Below are 14,974 nucleotides of genomic sequence, written 5' to 3'. Positions count from 1 at the left end.
AAAACTGAAGAAGCAAAACCAAGAGAAGGACAAGCAGCTGGCCACTGTTTCAGCCAAGGTTGGCAGCACCAATGAGAGGTTCGGTAATTCATGGTCTGACATAAATTATGAGTATTAAGGTGAGAAAGCAGGTGAGAAGGGTTATRCTTCTCTCTGGTGCAGAGCTGCACTGGCAGCATGATGAGAGCAGAGGCTGTGCTGGCTGCAGTGTGCCAGGAGATCCCAGGGATTGACGGGGAATCCTGGAATGCTGAGGTGGAAATGACCTGTAAGGTCACTGAGTCYAGCTGTTAACYCAGCACTRCCAAGGCCAGCACTAAACCGTGTCCCCAAATGTCTTTTAAATCCCTGAAGGRATTGTGACCCAGCCACTGCCCCAGGCAGCCTGTGCCAGTGTYCCTTTCACAGCARGMGYGATGGTATCTCTACCCTAATGGTTGTTTTCCTTGGTTCCCATTCCTTCTAGTGCTGGAGAATTAAAGAAGRAACAAAGCATGAACTGGGAGAGCAAGAACTGATCTCCTGCAGAAATGTGAGTGGAAAAGTCATTTAGGGTAAGCAGTGGCTGCAGAAAATGGATCAGCCAGGGAACAATTAACTGAGCATTGTAAGGGAGTTGTTGGGGATTCAAACAACTGTCCTGAAAGGCACAAAATGGGCATAACAGCCTGGGGAAGGGGAAACTGTCGGATTTGTAAGGGTTATAACGTGAAGGGAAGGGTGGAGGAGAGGGGGGAGTGGGGGGAATGTGATCAGAAATCAGATTGGAATTCAACTTCTAAGCTGACATAACGACAGTACATATAGGTTAGGAGAGAATTCCAGGGTAAACAAAGTGAGTTAGATGGGGAGAAAATCGTGTTTATCTGTGGAGGTCATMCAGAGGGGCAATGCCCAGCTGAGACTCCCGCCCTCCCCGGGCTCTTGCAGCGCATYGAGGAGCTGGAGAGGGACCTGCGGGGGCTGCAGAGGGAGATCCAGAAACATCAGAGTGTCCAAAAGCAGCTGGCTGAGAAAGCCAAGGTAAGCAGGCAGCTGCAGGGGACACACAGAGGGCAGGTGCCACCATCCCAGAGGGGTGGGATGAGGAGCAGCAATAGCTGGGAGCACAGGCTGGACAGGCAGTGTCCASCTGCCCTGAGCTCTGCCATGGACCCTGGGGAAAAGGAAAATAACTCAGAGGGCTGAGTGCCCTGTGTGGGTGTTTGGTGAGGAATCCAAGGATGGACGATGTCCCAGGGACCAAACCCAGATACAAAGTGCCACGAAGGGTCAATGCTGCAACCCCACTGCCTTCACCAGGATTGCTGCCCCTTTCCYGGGATTCCAAAGCTACCTCCTGAGCTGTCTGATGGAAATAGCGGGTAGTTAGGATGGAAATGCCCATGGCATGGTGTTGGATGTCATTCTGAGGTGCCAAAGCTCTCATTGCAGGTGGAGGAGGAGCTGAAGGCAGCCTGGTCCCAGCAGGCAGATCAGCTGCAGGAGATGGGGCACAGGGAGCGCCTGCTGCGGGCTGACCTGCAGAGAGCCAGGGAGCAGGTAGGGAATGGCAGGGGTGGGAACATCACCACTGGGGCCATGGGCAGCATGGGGATATGGTCAGCATGGGGATGAGGCTTCCCATGGGGAAGGATGTGTTGTGGAAACAGAAACCCAGAATCCTGAACCCCAAACCTGGACATGGGACTTAACTTGTCATGGGTGAAGTATAAAAGGCTTATCCACAGGATTTGTATGGGCAACATAGACAACAGAGCAGTTTAACAGGATACAGAAAAGGAGTCTGTAATCCTAGTTATGCTGTCTGGGAGCCATACAAACCCTCATCAGTACCTRGGTAATGCTCTCTGGGCAGGAACAGCCCTTTGCAGCTAACATCGTGCTAGATATCAACCATCAATGATCAGCAGAGTGGCTATTGATGATTGGTGGTGTTTGTTTCCATGTKTTGATCCCTGCTGCAGCTGGAGTCCTTCAAGACCCGAGTGATGCAAGTCTGTTCTCCATCAGCAGCAGGCAGMACAGGGAAATCTGTAACAGAGCAGCAGGTGAGTCTGGACACCAGTTCACAGAGACAAACAACAACAACCTGAGCGGCTCAAGGCAGCTGCCCCAGAACAGCCACGGTGCCTGCTCCATGTGCAGTGGGGCTGGAGCATGCAGGCTCCTCCAGATGAGGAGCTGTGCTCTGGCTGCCTCAGGTTAATGGCACTGCTCCACAACATGAAGGGAACACAGTCCTTTTTGTGCCCCAAAGCCTGGAGGGGTCAGTGGACTGCAGCAGGGACAAGCCCAGGAGTGTGATGTGACTGTCAGCTTGCAGCAAGACTCAATTGTTTCTCTGGGAGATCCTCCCTGGTCCTTCAGCAGTGTGAATACAATGCCTTATCCTCTTCTTTCTTCACCCACTTTTGCCAGGTGATAGAGAAGGTCAGGCAGATCTCTGACGAGAACCAACAAAGTCACAAGAGGGAGAAGAGTCTGCAAAAGGAATTAAGCTCCAGGGTCGCAAAGGAAAAGGAGGCGTCTGCAAACATTGAGGCATTCAAGAACGCCCTGCAGAAGCTCCAGGTCAGCCCTTCAAACACTGAGGACAAAGTGGTAGCTGGGAAATAGGGGCACAGGGTGTTTTGTTGGCCTGGGGACAGGTCAGAATAAAGAGACAACCCTGRAACAAAGCCCTGTCCTAAAGCATTCATGTGGTTGTTCCCAGGATTTTGCCACAGAGTCTCCATAAAGTCCATCCCATCCCACCCCCTGCCATGGGCAGGGACACCTTCCACTAGACCAGGTTGTTCCAAGTCCCACCCAACCTAGCCTGAGTTTTCAGAGCTGTTGTGTCATTTGCCAGTCCCTGAAGGCCACTGACAGCAGAATTGGCTTGYTCCCCATGGGTTCTGTTTGTTCCAGGCCTGCCTGAGCAGCCCCTGCAGCAGCTCCAGCCTGCGAGGGGAGCTGGGCCAGCTGGAGCTGCTGTGCCTGGATCCCTCTGTCTCAGCCATCAGGACAGCAGTGCTGGACATGGCCCGTGCTCCCCTGTCCTGGCTGCAGGCTGTGGAGCAGCTCCTGGACAGCACAGGGATGGACCTGCACMCCTCCAGCAAAGGTCTGTGTCCTGCTGGGTGTCCCTGGGAATGTGGGATGTGCTGGAGGGGAAAGTCCAGCGTGAGCCACTCCTTGGGGAGAAAATCAAAGCATCATGGAAATTTTAAAGCTGGAAAAAGTCCCCATGGTCATTGAGTCGAGCCATTAAGCTCGCACTGTTCCCAAGTGCCACAGCCTCACACTTGTTGAACACTTCCAGGGATGGGGGCCTGTTCCAGTGCCTGACCTTTCAATGAGGAAATTTTCCCTGATATCCATAATTTGCTGTGTGAGCTCCCAACACAGCGAGACTCCATTGACTTTTACAGGGCTGTTGGCTGCTCTCGAGAGTTTGTCAGAAAAGAGTCAGGAGATGGCACAGAGGAATCAGATGTTGCAGGTACAGAAATATTTATGCACATAAACCACGTGGATTTGGAATYYTTCKCCGGGTAAATATGATGGCAGTGCCAAGCAAGCCACTGTGGCACCTGAACTGAGGATGTGCAGTAGCTGAGATTCCTCCAGGAAATGCAAAGGAAAAGAGACACAGCCCACTGTCAGTGTGTCCATATCCCTAATGCAGTAAGGATGGAAGGAAGAGCTCTCTTGTGATTTTTTTTTTTTTTTTTTTGTGAGTGAATGTATACAGGAGGTTTGTTTCTTACCCTGCTGCTGCCACACTTCCTTTAATACCTCGGTGTTTCCCTGTAGGAGCAATTAGAGAAGCTCCAGGAGCTGCAGGCAGAGCTGCTGCAGGAACACACAAAGGAGCTGGAAGCGAAACACGAGMAAGACTTACAGATAAAAATCCAGCAGATTATCCTGGAAAAGGACAAGGAGAACATAGAGGTGCAGTGACATGGTTGGTGGTTCAGAGAAGGAACGTAATGCAGGAAGAATGGGTATTTGTCAGACTGTTGGCTGGTGAGAGAGGGAGCCTCCAGCTCCAAACTGCCTGAGGGCAGTCCCAAGAGCCTGATGGGATCCCAAGGGGACAGATAGCCTCCGATGTTGTTAGCAAAATTAATCCACAAACACCAGAGGTTTATGTCCAAAAAGGAGACAGAGGAGTCCTGWAACTTTATTCAAATAAAGGGAGAGACCGTGGGACATTTCCATGGGGTCTCTCTCTGCCTCCTTTTTATCCCAATTTCCCAGCTGCATTTCCCTCTCTCTTTCCCCATTGGCTGAGGGACTTGAGAGGTACAGATTTCCCAAATCTCCTAATAGAGACCCACTTCTAATGCACATCCTCCTCTTTTTATTCAAGTGTCTCTGTCCTTTTTCTCTACGTTCAGGAGTTTAGCCCTGCCTTGGGTCAGTAGCAGTCTGTGTCAATGGGTGGAATTCCTCTGGAATTTATGGCTCCTCCCATTGCTCCYCTCACCTGTCAGTACCTGCCCTTATCCAGCAGACCCCAGAGTTTGTAAAGGCATCTCCCTCTCATTCCTATCCATTCCTGATATTCCCAATATCAGGATGGATCCAGGTGATGTAAACTCCCAAAAGTGTCCGTAGTGGAACTGGGAAGCAGCTGCAGGTAACACCAGGGTGCACAGCTGCCCGTCAGTCACTGGGAGAAGGGGAAGCCAAGGAGCATCCATGTGATGGATCCAAGTGATCCAAGAGCTTGGGGAAACATGGCATTGCTTCCCCTCAAGCCTTTCCTCCCTCTCTCCCCATGCTGAGCTCCTGTTGGCTCCTTTTTKGCTGGAAATGGATATCCCTGTAGAGCAGGGGGGCAGCAGCCCCCTCAATGCCAGGGAAGCCCAGGCCATCCCAACAGTGGCAGTGCTGGTCAGGGTGTGAGTGGGTGTTTTGTCACATGTGTGTTGTGATTGTGGTGCCCTTGTAGGACAGTTTCTACTCTGCTTCTGTGTCTGGTACCTTGAGAATGGTGCTTTCCTGGTGTTTCTTCCTCCAGTTTTCTGAGGATTCAGGCAAGGAGCAGCCAAGCAGCTCCTCCTCAGTGTCTCAGCTGTATTCCACCCCAGGGACTCCCATCCCCTCTTTCTCTGAGTCACCTCATGTCCTGCCAAGGACCCTTCTCCCATCACCTGTCCCTGCTCTGGAGCCATGACCCTCCCTGCTCTTTCCTYCTTGGAGCTGAGGTCTCGTTTTCCTGAAGGGAATCTCAGGGCTGTTGATTCACAGATTCTAGAAAGCGCTGTAGCTGAGGAGAAGGACAAGTGCAAGAAATCYGTGGAGGAAGAGCAGAAGAAGATCCAAGAGCTGGAAAACCACCTGAGAAGCATGGCTGAGGTGAGCACAGGAGGTGCTCACACTTGGAATGAAGAAAGAGGCAAATGTGCTGCAGTTTGGTGCTGGGTGGATGAAGGGGTTTTTCCCCTACCAAATACACAGAGATACAGATCTTCAGAAAGAAAGGTGGATTCCTGGCTAGCTTAATTACTGCTAATTACTTCCTGTAGGCAACAGCAAAGCAGGCGGAGGAACAGGAGCTGACAGAGGGAAAACTGAGAGAAGCTTTGCACAAGCTGGAGAAAATCACTGCACAAGAGGTATTTCCACTGACCCGTGTGTGCAGGTGGAGGGTGCAGWACTGGAGGAGAAGGCTTCCCCCATSCTTGAAATCATCCCTCCCCTTCYCTCCATTCTCCCAACCRCMACCCAGGAGAGATTATGCCAMTGGTGATCCCAAAAGAAACCCYCAGAGCTGCCCCATCTCGTTCCCCAGGCAGTGCTGCAGCAGAAGGTGCTCGAGCAGGACAAACAGCTCAGGGCTGCCCAGGAGGAGCAGGAGCTGCAGAGGCACAAACTGCAGGAAGAAACAGCAGGGTACAGAGAGCAAAGCAGGCAGCATTCCCTGACCATCCTGGCCTTGGAGGACAGGCTGCTAGAGGCCACTGAGCAGCAGAAGATGCTGGAGGAGGAAAAGAAAGCACTTGAGGAAAAACTGGAAGGTAGGTAAGGGTTGTAGGGGATGCACCTGTACCAGGAGCCTCCCAGGTTAGCATGAGATGTATATGGAGATGGAATAGGGAATTTGCTGCTGTGGAAAACACTGGGGAGATGTTGCATGGAGGTTATTGCACCTGCAGGACAAGCTCTGAGCCCCTGCAGGAGCCATTTCGTTGCTTGGTGGTTTTGGAGACTGTCAACAGACAGTGCTTTGCCACTGGAAAAGGGCTCTTCGCCCTCCAAAATGAGAAGACTGGAGTGCTTTGGGCTCCTCCCAGACAGAAGCAATCCCAAAAAAAGGCCAAATATCAGGAATTGCCCAGCTGGCCTTGGAACTGGGCTCCAAGAGACATAGGTTTCCCCARGAGAGAGTCCTCAGCCCTCAGAGCTGGCATGAAAGAAATTATTTGTGCAGCAGAAGCAACAAATGTGTTACAAAGATGTAATCAGCCTTCTTTTCGTGTGTCCTGCAGGATTTCAGTGCCATGCCCACAGGTCAGCACCAGGAGCTTGGCTGGAGATTTGTCCTGCCTTGGAGTCACACGTTTGTCTGAGGTGAGCAGCTCTCGCTGTTGGTGATCAGGAAGGCTTGGAGAAGGGCAGGGACCACTGGGAGAGCCTGAGGAAGTCCAACACAACTGGTGCTTTTTTAGTCTTTTTAGTCTTTTTTAGATCTTTTTAGTCTTTTTTAGATCTTTTTAGTCTTTTTTAGATCTTTTTAGTCTGGGTGGGACTGACTCCCTTTTCTGGGCTGAGGTGATCCTGAGGATCTGCCAGCCCATGCAGATGGCTCCAGGGAAGAGCCAATGGTGTGGCCAATCCCATGCCATAAGGTGACCCCAAAAGGCAGCTGGAAAAGGATTGTGTGAGTGTCAGCCAGGAAATGCAGCACAGGAAGGTGTGCATGGGCTCCCTGAAATGGGATTCCCAGTGGCTGTGAATTTGCACTGATCTTTCCCAGGAGCCTGCAGGAGGAGCTGGCAGCGGCACAGTCCATGCTCCTGGAAAAGSAGGCAGTGATCAGCAGGCTCACCAGGGAGCTGTCAGAAACCAGAGCCAGGATGTCGGACATGAAAGGTGGGTGATGTGCACCAGGGGCTCCCATGGTCCCAGTGCTCCTCCAAGCAGTGATGGTGCAGCAGGCACACACAAATCCTGGGAAATGTCACCGTCCTCAGGCCATGTCCTGCTGGGGACAAATGTTCTCTTTGGCAAGGCTACTTTCTCCCCATCCTTGGCTCAGTAAGAGCAGTGACAGTGAGAGGGCAGAGCAATCAGGGGGAGAGCAGCTAGGCAAAACTGAGCTCAGGATGRCACTGGTGAACTCCTTGGAGCTGAAGGTGTCCCCAGCCAGTGGACTGGGAGAGCCTTGCCTGGGATTCCTCCATGGGCAGGGCTGGGAGCATGGGGACAGAGCCCATGGGGAATGCGTGGAGTCAAAGGAGGCAAGTGAGAAAATGCTGGTAACCTGTCCTCCTTCAGTCAGAGGGAAAATTGCCACAGCAAGGAATTGTCTGGCTTATACCCACACAAAGAGCCTGGGATTTAATAAACAGGATGTCCTGTTGGCACAGCCCAGGGTCTGAGGGCAGCTGTCCAGGGCAGGGCAGGGCTCTGCAGGGATTTGGGTTATTTAAGCCCCACTGCTGCTGGCAGCTTCCATGAGGGTGCAGCAGCTGCAGATCCCCCAAGAGAGGGGGATGAGTCAGCCAGCATCCCACGAGGCTGTTCTGTGCTCAGGGGAGCTGAATGAGGAGCAGAAGGTGGAGCTGGAGCACAGCCARAGGCAGCTGAAGCACCGCGAGCAGGAAGTGAACCAGCTCAGGGAGAAGCTATCTGAGCTGTCCAGCCTTGTGCAAGAGAAGGATCGGACCCTGAAAGCAGCAGCTGAAGAGTTGAGGTACACACTGACATGACCCAAAGCTTCACAGATGGCACTCTGTGTGTCCCCAGCAGCTGATGGTGTYAGGAAAATTAATCCACAAGCACTAGAGGTTTATGTCTAAAAAGGAGACAGAGGAGTCCCGCAACTTTATTCATGAATAAAGGGAGAGATCGTGGGCAATTCCCATGGGGTCTCTCAAATTCATAGAGGACGCAGCCTCTTTTATCCCAATTTCCCGGCCACAGTTCCCTCTCTCTTTCCCCATTGAGTGAGGTACTTGAAAGTTCAGACTCTTCGAAACGCCTGATGAAACCCCCCTTCTATCATACATTGCCCCCTTTCAATATCCATCTCTGTGTCTCTGCTCAGGTGTCTATTAACATAGACTGGGGTAAGCCAATCAGTAGAATTCCTATGYAAATCCTTCCTATTGTTTCTTTCTGTCTCCCAATATCAGCCTTATCTCACCCCAGAGTCAGAGTCTGTAAAGATGCTACCTTCTCATTCCTTTCAATGGTGTTCAGGGTTCTCCTGAAGGAGAAGGCAAAGGCACATGTGAGAGTATCAGGTTGGAGCTCAGCTCTGAATCCATGACACAGGAACCCAAATGGGGGTTTGGTGGAGCTCATGCTGGTGGATGGGTTACTCAGGCATTTGTAACTAAGCRAGTGTTCCCACCCATGCAATATTAGTCACTGCTGGGTGCCCGGGGTGCTGCTCTCCACAAGCTGTTCGGGTCACCTGCATCCGTCACGGGGTCCCCAACGCCTCATCTCTCTGCACAGCCAAGCCCAAAGCCGCTGCCAGGCGCTGAGGGATGCCTCCCAACAAACAGTGGAGAACACAGAGGATGCTCYCAGGACTCCGGTGCAGGAGGGTGAAGCGTCCCAGCGGGTGAGTCCTCGTGAGAGTCCCGCGGTGTGGGTTTGCCGGGTGTTTCTGGGCATGGCGGTGAGAGCCAAGCCCGGAGCTGCTCCGCGCTGGCCCGAGGGCGGTTTAGCCGGGCACCCTTTGCCGAGCGAGGGCTGCCTGTGCCGCCTGCGATCCGGGGTGCGGATCCGGGGTGCGCTCAGCCCCCGCCCGSCTGCTGCTGCTGCTTAATGAGCTGCTGTTTGCACAGCGCTTTGGAACCGGCAAGTGTTGCGTGTGCTAATGGCTGCGTTAATTGTCAATTAGAGGGTAGAGCAAATTGAAAGCTTTCCCTCCTTTATCCAACTTGCCGCGGATGCTGGCTGTGCAGGTAACGCAGAACCWGTTCTGGGGTTGGATGTGCAGGAGTAGGGACAGCTTCTTGCGCGGGACAGGAAGAAACGCTCCTCATTCTCCTGTGCCAAACTCCTATTCGATTTCCCCGAGGCTGGAAAAGGGAAGAACTCGCAGGTGGTGGCAGCAGCAGATGGAGGGACTGTAGGAATCGTACATTCTGTACGGTGCCAGCGGGGCCGGCTGGCTGCGGGGGCCGGGCGGTGACTCACAGCCAGCTGATGGGGGGCGGGAGCTGCTGCCTGTCCTGTTCCACACACTGCGATGGGGACAGGAACATCCCAGTGCTCCACTGGAGAGCGGGATGGGCAGAAAACACTGCTAGTTCATACAGTGTCACATCTACAGCAAGTGGACCCTCACCTTAGAAAGATTATCGAGGTGCTGGATTGTTCCAGCTGTAGGCAACAAGGCTCGTGAAAGTTCTAGAAAACATGTCTTGGGAGGAATGGTTCAGGAAGCTGGATTAGTTTAGTCTTGAGAAGAGGAGGCTCAGGGGGACTTGAGCTCTGAAAGAATGTTGTTGTGAAGTGAGGGTCTCTTCTACCTCTTCTACCATGCCTGCAGTGAGAGGACAAGAGGAAATGGCCTTAAGCTGTTACAGGGAAGAATCAGATTACATATTAGAAAAGGTTTTATCACTGTTAGGATGGTCTGATACTGCAATAGGTTCCCCAGGGAGGTGGTGGAATCACCATCCTGGAGGTGTGTAAGAGGTATCTGGATCTGATATGGGATGCTGTGATTTAGTGTTTATGGGGTTACAGTGGCAGTGATGGGTTGCTGGGTTGGACTTAATGATCTTAAAGATCTCTTCCAGCYTTGATGATTCTGTGATTTCTGTGATTTCATGTAACACTGTGATGGGGAAGGGAACATCTGAGTGCTGGGGGTGCCATTGGGGAGCAGGATGGGTAAAGCTATGGGGTGACAGCAGCTGAACCGGAGCTGGGGGTCAGCAGCCACCGTTAAGTGAGCACAGGGCATGCTGATGGGCCTTAGCCCCATCACAGATTTTTGGATGTTTGTCATAATGCAGGAGTCTGGATGGGGCTGGGAGAGGGCAGTGCATGTGGAGGGAACAATGTCCAAGTTCTTGTAGGGGTGCAGAATACAGAGTGCATTGGTGTCTGTGTATTTAAAAAGATAAATCTCTTTTTAAATCTTAAAAAAAATCTTGCTCTGTGGGACTGCAAAGGGCAAGGGGAAAACACCAACATGGCTGTTCAGAGCCACACACCATCCCTCTCMTGGCTCTCCAGAGCCTTTGCAGGGTTCATATCCACACCATGGCACAGCAGAGCAGGAAAGAGGTCTCTGACAAGTCTCTTATACCCCCCAAATCCACGGGAATGCTCCCCAGGCTTTGCTTTTGGAATGTGCCAGGTGCCCCATGTCAGGCTGTGTTTGAGCTGAGCTTGTGCTGAGCCAGATGCAGACTGGGCAAGAACCAGAGGAGTTGCTGCTTCCAGGAGCTGCCATCAGACTTGGCTGAGCTTGGTGCAAAATGCCGAGGCCTCAGGCACGAGGAGACCATCCAGCGCCAAAAAGAAGGTTTGGCTGAGCTCCGAGAGAGGGTGAAGATGCTGGAGAAGAGGCAGTGCTCAGGTGAGCAGGGCTCTCCCAGAATAATGGAATAGTTTGGGTTGGAAGGGACATTAAAGATCATCCTGTTCCACCCCCTGCCATGGCAGGGACACTTCCACTGTCCCAGGGTGCTCCAAGCCCCATCCAACCTGGCCTTGGACACTGCCAGGGATCCAGGAGCAGCCACAGCTTCTCTGGGCACCCTGTGCCAGGGCCCCAACACCCTGGGGAAGCTCGGAAGATCTGGCCAGCCTCGAAGTTGTGTGGAGATTGGAACAATTTGGCAGCTGCTTGTTTGCCTCCAGGTGCTCTGAAGAGGGGCTCGGAGCCACTGGAGGTCTGGATGAAAGACACACCAGAGAAAATAGYCCAACAAAGAGGTCTTGAGATGGAACCTGCACCTGTGTTGGGAGGAAAGCTGAAGGCTGGCAAGGTAGGGAGGCAGTGTGTGGCTCGCAATGCCTGTGGCTTTGTTTGGAAAACATACCCTGGAAGAGGGAGAAATAAGTTTTCAGAGATGCTGCATAAGAAGTCAGGGTGGAGAGGGGGAGAGCTAGAGCCTGGCAGGGTATGAGATGCATGGCAGGGATGATGGRTGGCAGTGCTCCTGCAGAGGTGTCAGCTCCATCAGGACCAGCACATTGCCCGGTGCTGTTGAAATAGCATTGCTCAGGGGTGCCATGGGCTGAGCAGGGTGGAGATTTGGCACCACAGCGACACTGGGGGGTTTCTATGAGGCAGAAGGGAGGTCAAGGCTGCTTGACCAAAAGCCAGGCTCAAAGTGGGCTCCATGGGGTCCTTGCCTGTCTGTGCAGGTTCCTGGCCATGTTCCTCACAGGGGCTTGCTCAGGATCTCCAACAGCACAGCGAGATTGGAGATGGCTGAGGCGACAGACTTTGGTGAGAAGATGGTATGTTARGGATAAATGTAGTAAATCATGTGKACAGTGTGTACATGCCCGGTGTGTGTAGAGTTTAGATGTTTTGTGAACACGTTTCAGGCATAGGTGACATCAGGATACTGCAGGAAYATTGAGGATTTACTGCTCTGTGGTYCAGTTGAAGACATCCCTGTCCATGGCAGGGGCGGGGGGYTGGATTAGATGAGCTTTAAATTTCCCTTCCAACCCAAACCATTCTATGGTTCCATGGCTCAGAGCACATTGAGTGTCTGCCAGGACATCCTGGACCCCAAAACATGCCCTGGTGCWTCAGAGAGGCTGGGGGGCAATGGAAGGAGCTGCCAGGGGAGGGGTCCACAGGCTGGGTTGGGMAAGGAGGTCTCTTCCCTGCTAAAAGGGCAGGGAAACATCCAGGAGGGAAAACAATCATCTTAGAAAAGGAAGCAATCCAATCCCGGTAAGCTGCACCGCTGGGAAGGGAATGCAAACCTACTTTCCTTGGGACACTGTCATCTCSTCAGGAAAGCAGACAGAAAGCAGATGGCTGAGCAGCGTGATGGAATGCAGCAGACCTGGTAAATAATGCATTCCCTGTTCTTCCCACAGTACCTTGATGTAATCGGTGCACTGGGAAGCCTGATGGAGATGAAGGAGCTGTCAGGAATGCAGCCTCTGCAGCACCTTCCTCAGGAGAAGAGGGGACAAGTGGGACGGCAGAGGCAGAAGGCCCTGGAGCTGTTGTACAACAAGATCAGGAAYCTCCAGCTTTGTCTGGAAAGGAAAGAAGAAATGCTGAAAGATTATGAGGGAAGCATGGAGCAGCTCAGGTACAGAAAGGCAAGGTCACAATTCTGAGCAAGRCCTGGTCCTTGGATGCCAAGTGATGGGGACCTTGGGAGAAGGAGTGATGGGTCCTGTRTCTGTCTGGAACCAGTCACAGTGTGGCCATGGCACAAAATCAAACATCAGGACGAGTGGGGAAAGATCCTCTCAGTATTCTGCAGTGGTGCCTTGTGCAGCCTCACATGGTTGAGCAGTGTCAGAGTCAGGAAAGCCTGACAGGATCTCTTGTCCGGGATGACCAGAGCTTGGGACAGCAGTGGCATCGGCTGGGGCAGAGGGACAGTGTCAGCAGCACCAAGGCAGGCGTGGGAGAGCCCAGCTGAGGGTCAGGGGGCTCAAAAGGCCAAAACACCAACAGAATCCCCCCCCTCCCACTTGCACAGACAGAGCCAAGCATCCCTGCAGAGGTGCCAGGAGGAGATGTCCAGGCTGGAGGATGAAGTCCACAGGGAGGCAGAGGAGAAGGCCCTGCTGCGAGAGGCTCTGGAGAGGGTGCAGCTCCAGCTGGAGCGGGAGAAGAGGCTGCGGCAAGCRGCCAAACGGCACAAGGTGAGGAGGCAGCACCCAGCCCTGAGCTTTGGATGACAGCCAGCTCCAGCTGTTGGGAGCCATCCCAGGGTGGGCAGTCAGACCATCCCGAGAGGCTGGAGCCCCCAACAGCCACAGCATCCCCTGGTGAAGCTGGAGGTGGTGCAAGCTCCTGTAGCGATGGGTTTGTGCCATGTACGAGGGCGAGGGAGGAGAGCAGGTCATGCCAAGCTCTTGTGGTCAGTGCTGTGCCCAATGTCTCTGTTCTGCAGCCTGGAGCCACAAAGCCTCTCTGCTCGGGAAAGCTGAAGGCCAAGGAGTGCCTGGCAGACACTGTCAAATTGGGAAGCTCATAGGAGAGGCACCACAGGGACCTTCACTGGGTGGTGATCTGCAGCAGGAACAGGCCATCGCTCTGGACTCCATGAAGGTGGCATGAGGTGTGGGTGCATTTTGAGGAGCTCCTGCTTGCATCCTGTAGCTCCTGAACACACTGGTGSAACTGTACAATGAAGGACCTTATTTCCCCACAATCCATGTCCCACAGAGCGGGGTGGATGATCCCACAGGGCGGTGGTGGGATTTACGGCAGTGGGACAGGTGGTGAGGATACAGTCCTGTATACACACGTGTGTGTATTTGTGTGTGTGAACACAGCCCAGTGAWGTGTGAGGTCAGTTGTGGGGGTGTCCTGTCCATGCTGAAGTGGCCATGAGCACATGAAGCCGATATGGCTTGAAACAGCCCTTGCAACTCCCACGTCTTCTGGTCCCCATTGTGGCACCGGGAAACTGGAACATACAGCATGATGTGATACAGAGTTCTGGAATTCCTGGAACTCCCCAGGAGTGCTGGGCCTGCCACATGGGAAAGAGGAAGAAGAGGATCCATACCAGCCCCACCAGTACAGCAGCAGCACAAGGACAAACTGGGGAAATGAGAGTGACGTGTTGGCGGGTTGGGATGGGGGATGGCTTCTTGGCATCAGCAAGGGTGAGAGCAGACCCCRGATTTTGGGGAGCAGCAATATTTTGGGCAGGGGGTCCCTGCAGGTGACAGGCAGCTCCGGCATGTCATCCCTGCAGCTGCTCCATCTCGGCATCGCTCRGAGCAGCCCATGGGCCGAGTCCTCTGCAGACCTCTTCAGCGAGGATAATTCGATGTGAGCAAAGCCCCGCTGGGGGTTTTTGGTCTTTGTTTTTTAATGGGATAAAAAAGATCTGGAAGCAGCACAGAGGGCTGCAGTGGGCTGATGCAGGGCTGCATCGTCTCTGGGCGTGTGAAGCACTCACGTGTGTGCAGTGGCCTATCCCTAACGGCAATGACACTGCTGTGGGGCTCTGCTAATTGGGGTGGCCTGGTTTTCCTGCTGCCTGTGCTGGGAGAAGCTGGATGTTTCCCTGTCTGAATGCCTGGGCTTACACTGGGGCAAGGCATGGCCCTGTATGCCTGTGTCTGTCAAAGATGCTGCCGTGGGCATCCTCTACAGGGGTATCTGGAGGTGTTGTGCTGCTCCAAGACTCTGTGAACCTTCCCCACACCACCCTTGGCAAATTGGGTCAGGAATGGATGGAGATGGCAACAGCAAAGGTGGCTGTGAAAGCACCAGAATCCCCTTACCCTCCTTGAGCCTATGGATCCATAGAATCATGGGCTGGTTTGGGTTGAAAGGGACCCAAAGATAGTCTGGGGGCGATCCCACCGGGGCACGGGACCCACCGGTGATTCTGGACCGTAAGGATCATCCCGGGGACTGGATGAGACCTGCCGATGTTGCCGGTGGAAGGAAGKGAGGGGGTCCAAAGGGATGGTGATGGCTGATAGATCGCGGCGGGCACGGGAACCCCCAGTGTCGCTGATGGAGCCCGGCTGGCGCCAGCGAGGCGGTCCGAGGGGACGGCGATGCGCGGACGGGGCGGGCAGCCCGAGCCCCCCGGGGCGGGCACGGGAACCG

At 53.5% G+C, this 14,974-nt stretch overlaps 1 protein-coding gene across 1 annotated transcript in view; it reads left to right on the top strand.

Moving 5' to 3' along the window:
* Nucleotides 1-14,974, top strand: part of LOC130585060 (forkhead-associated domain-containing protein 1-like) — a 25,457-nt gene that overhangs the window by 5,689 nt on the left and 4,794 nt on the right. The window contains exons 4-21 of the mRNA XM_057385386.1: nt 931-1,023; nt 1,435-1,542; nt 1,968-2,051; nt 2,422-2,574; nt 2,914-3,027; nt 3,802-3,939; nt 5,245-5,352; nt 5,523-5,612; nt 5,789-6,014; nt 6,486-6,507; nt 6,974-7,089; nt 7,753-7,912; nt 8,683-8,791; nt 10,633-10,768; nt 11,053-11,180; nt 11,563-11,658; nt 12,256-12,476; nt 12,876-13,041. Coding sequence (XP_057241369.1) covers nt 931-1,023; nt 1,435-1,542; nt 1,968-2,051; nt 2,422-2,574; nt 2,914-3,027; nt 3,802-3,939; nt 5,245-5,352; nt 5,523-5,612; nt 5,789-6,014; nt 6,486-6,507; nt 6,974-7,089; nt 7,753-7,912; nt 8,683-8,791; nt 10,633-10,768; nt 11,053-11,180; nt 11,563-11,658; nt 12,256-12,476; nt 12,876-13,041 — 2,268 coding nt within the window. The remainder of the gene's footprint in view (nt 1-930; nt 1,024-1,434; nt 1,543-1,967; nt 2,052-2,421; nt 2,575-2,913; nt 3,028-3,801; nt 3,940-5,244; nt 5,353-5,522; nt 5,613-5,788; nt 6,015-6,485; nt 6,508-6,973; nt 7,090-7,752; nt 7,913-8,682; nt 8,792-10,632; nt 10,769-11,052; nt 11,181-11,562; nt 11,659-12,255; nt 12,477-12,875; nt 13,042-14,974) is intronic.

This window comes from Malurus melanocephalus, unplaced genomic scaffold (assembly GCF_030028575.1).
Source record: "Malurus melanocephalus ecotype Western Australia unplaced genomic scaffold, MMel_1.1 scaffold_822, whole genome shotgun sequence".
Lineage (NCBI taxonomy): Eukaryota > Metazoa > Chordata > Aves > Passeriformes > Maluridae > Malurus > Malurus melanocephalus.
Note: the sequence above shows the minus strand (reverse complement) of the source record. Positions and strands in the feature narration are given on the sequence as shown.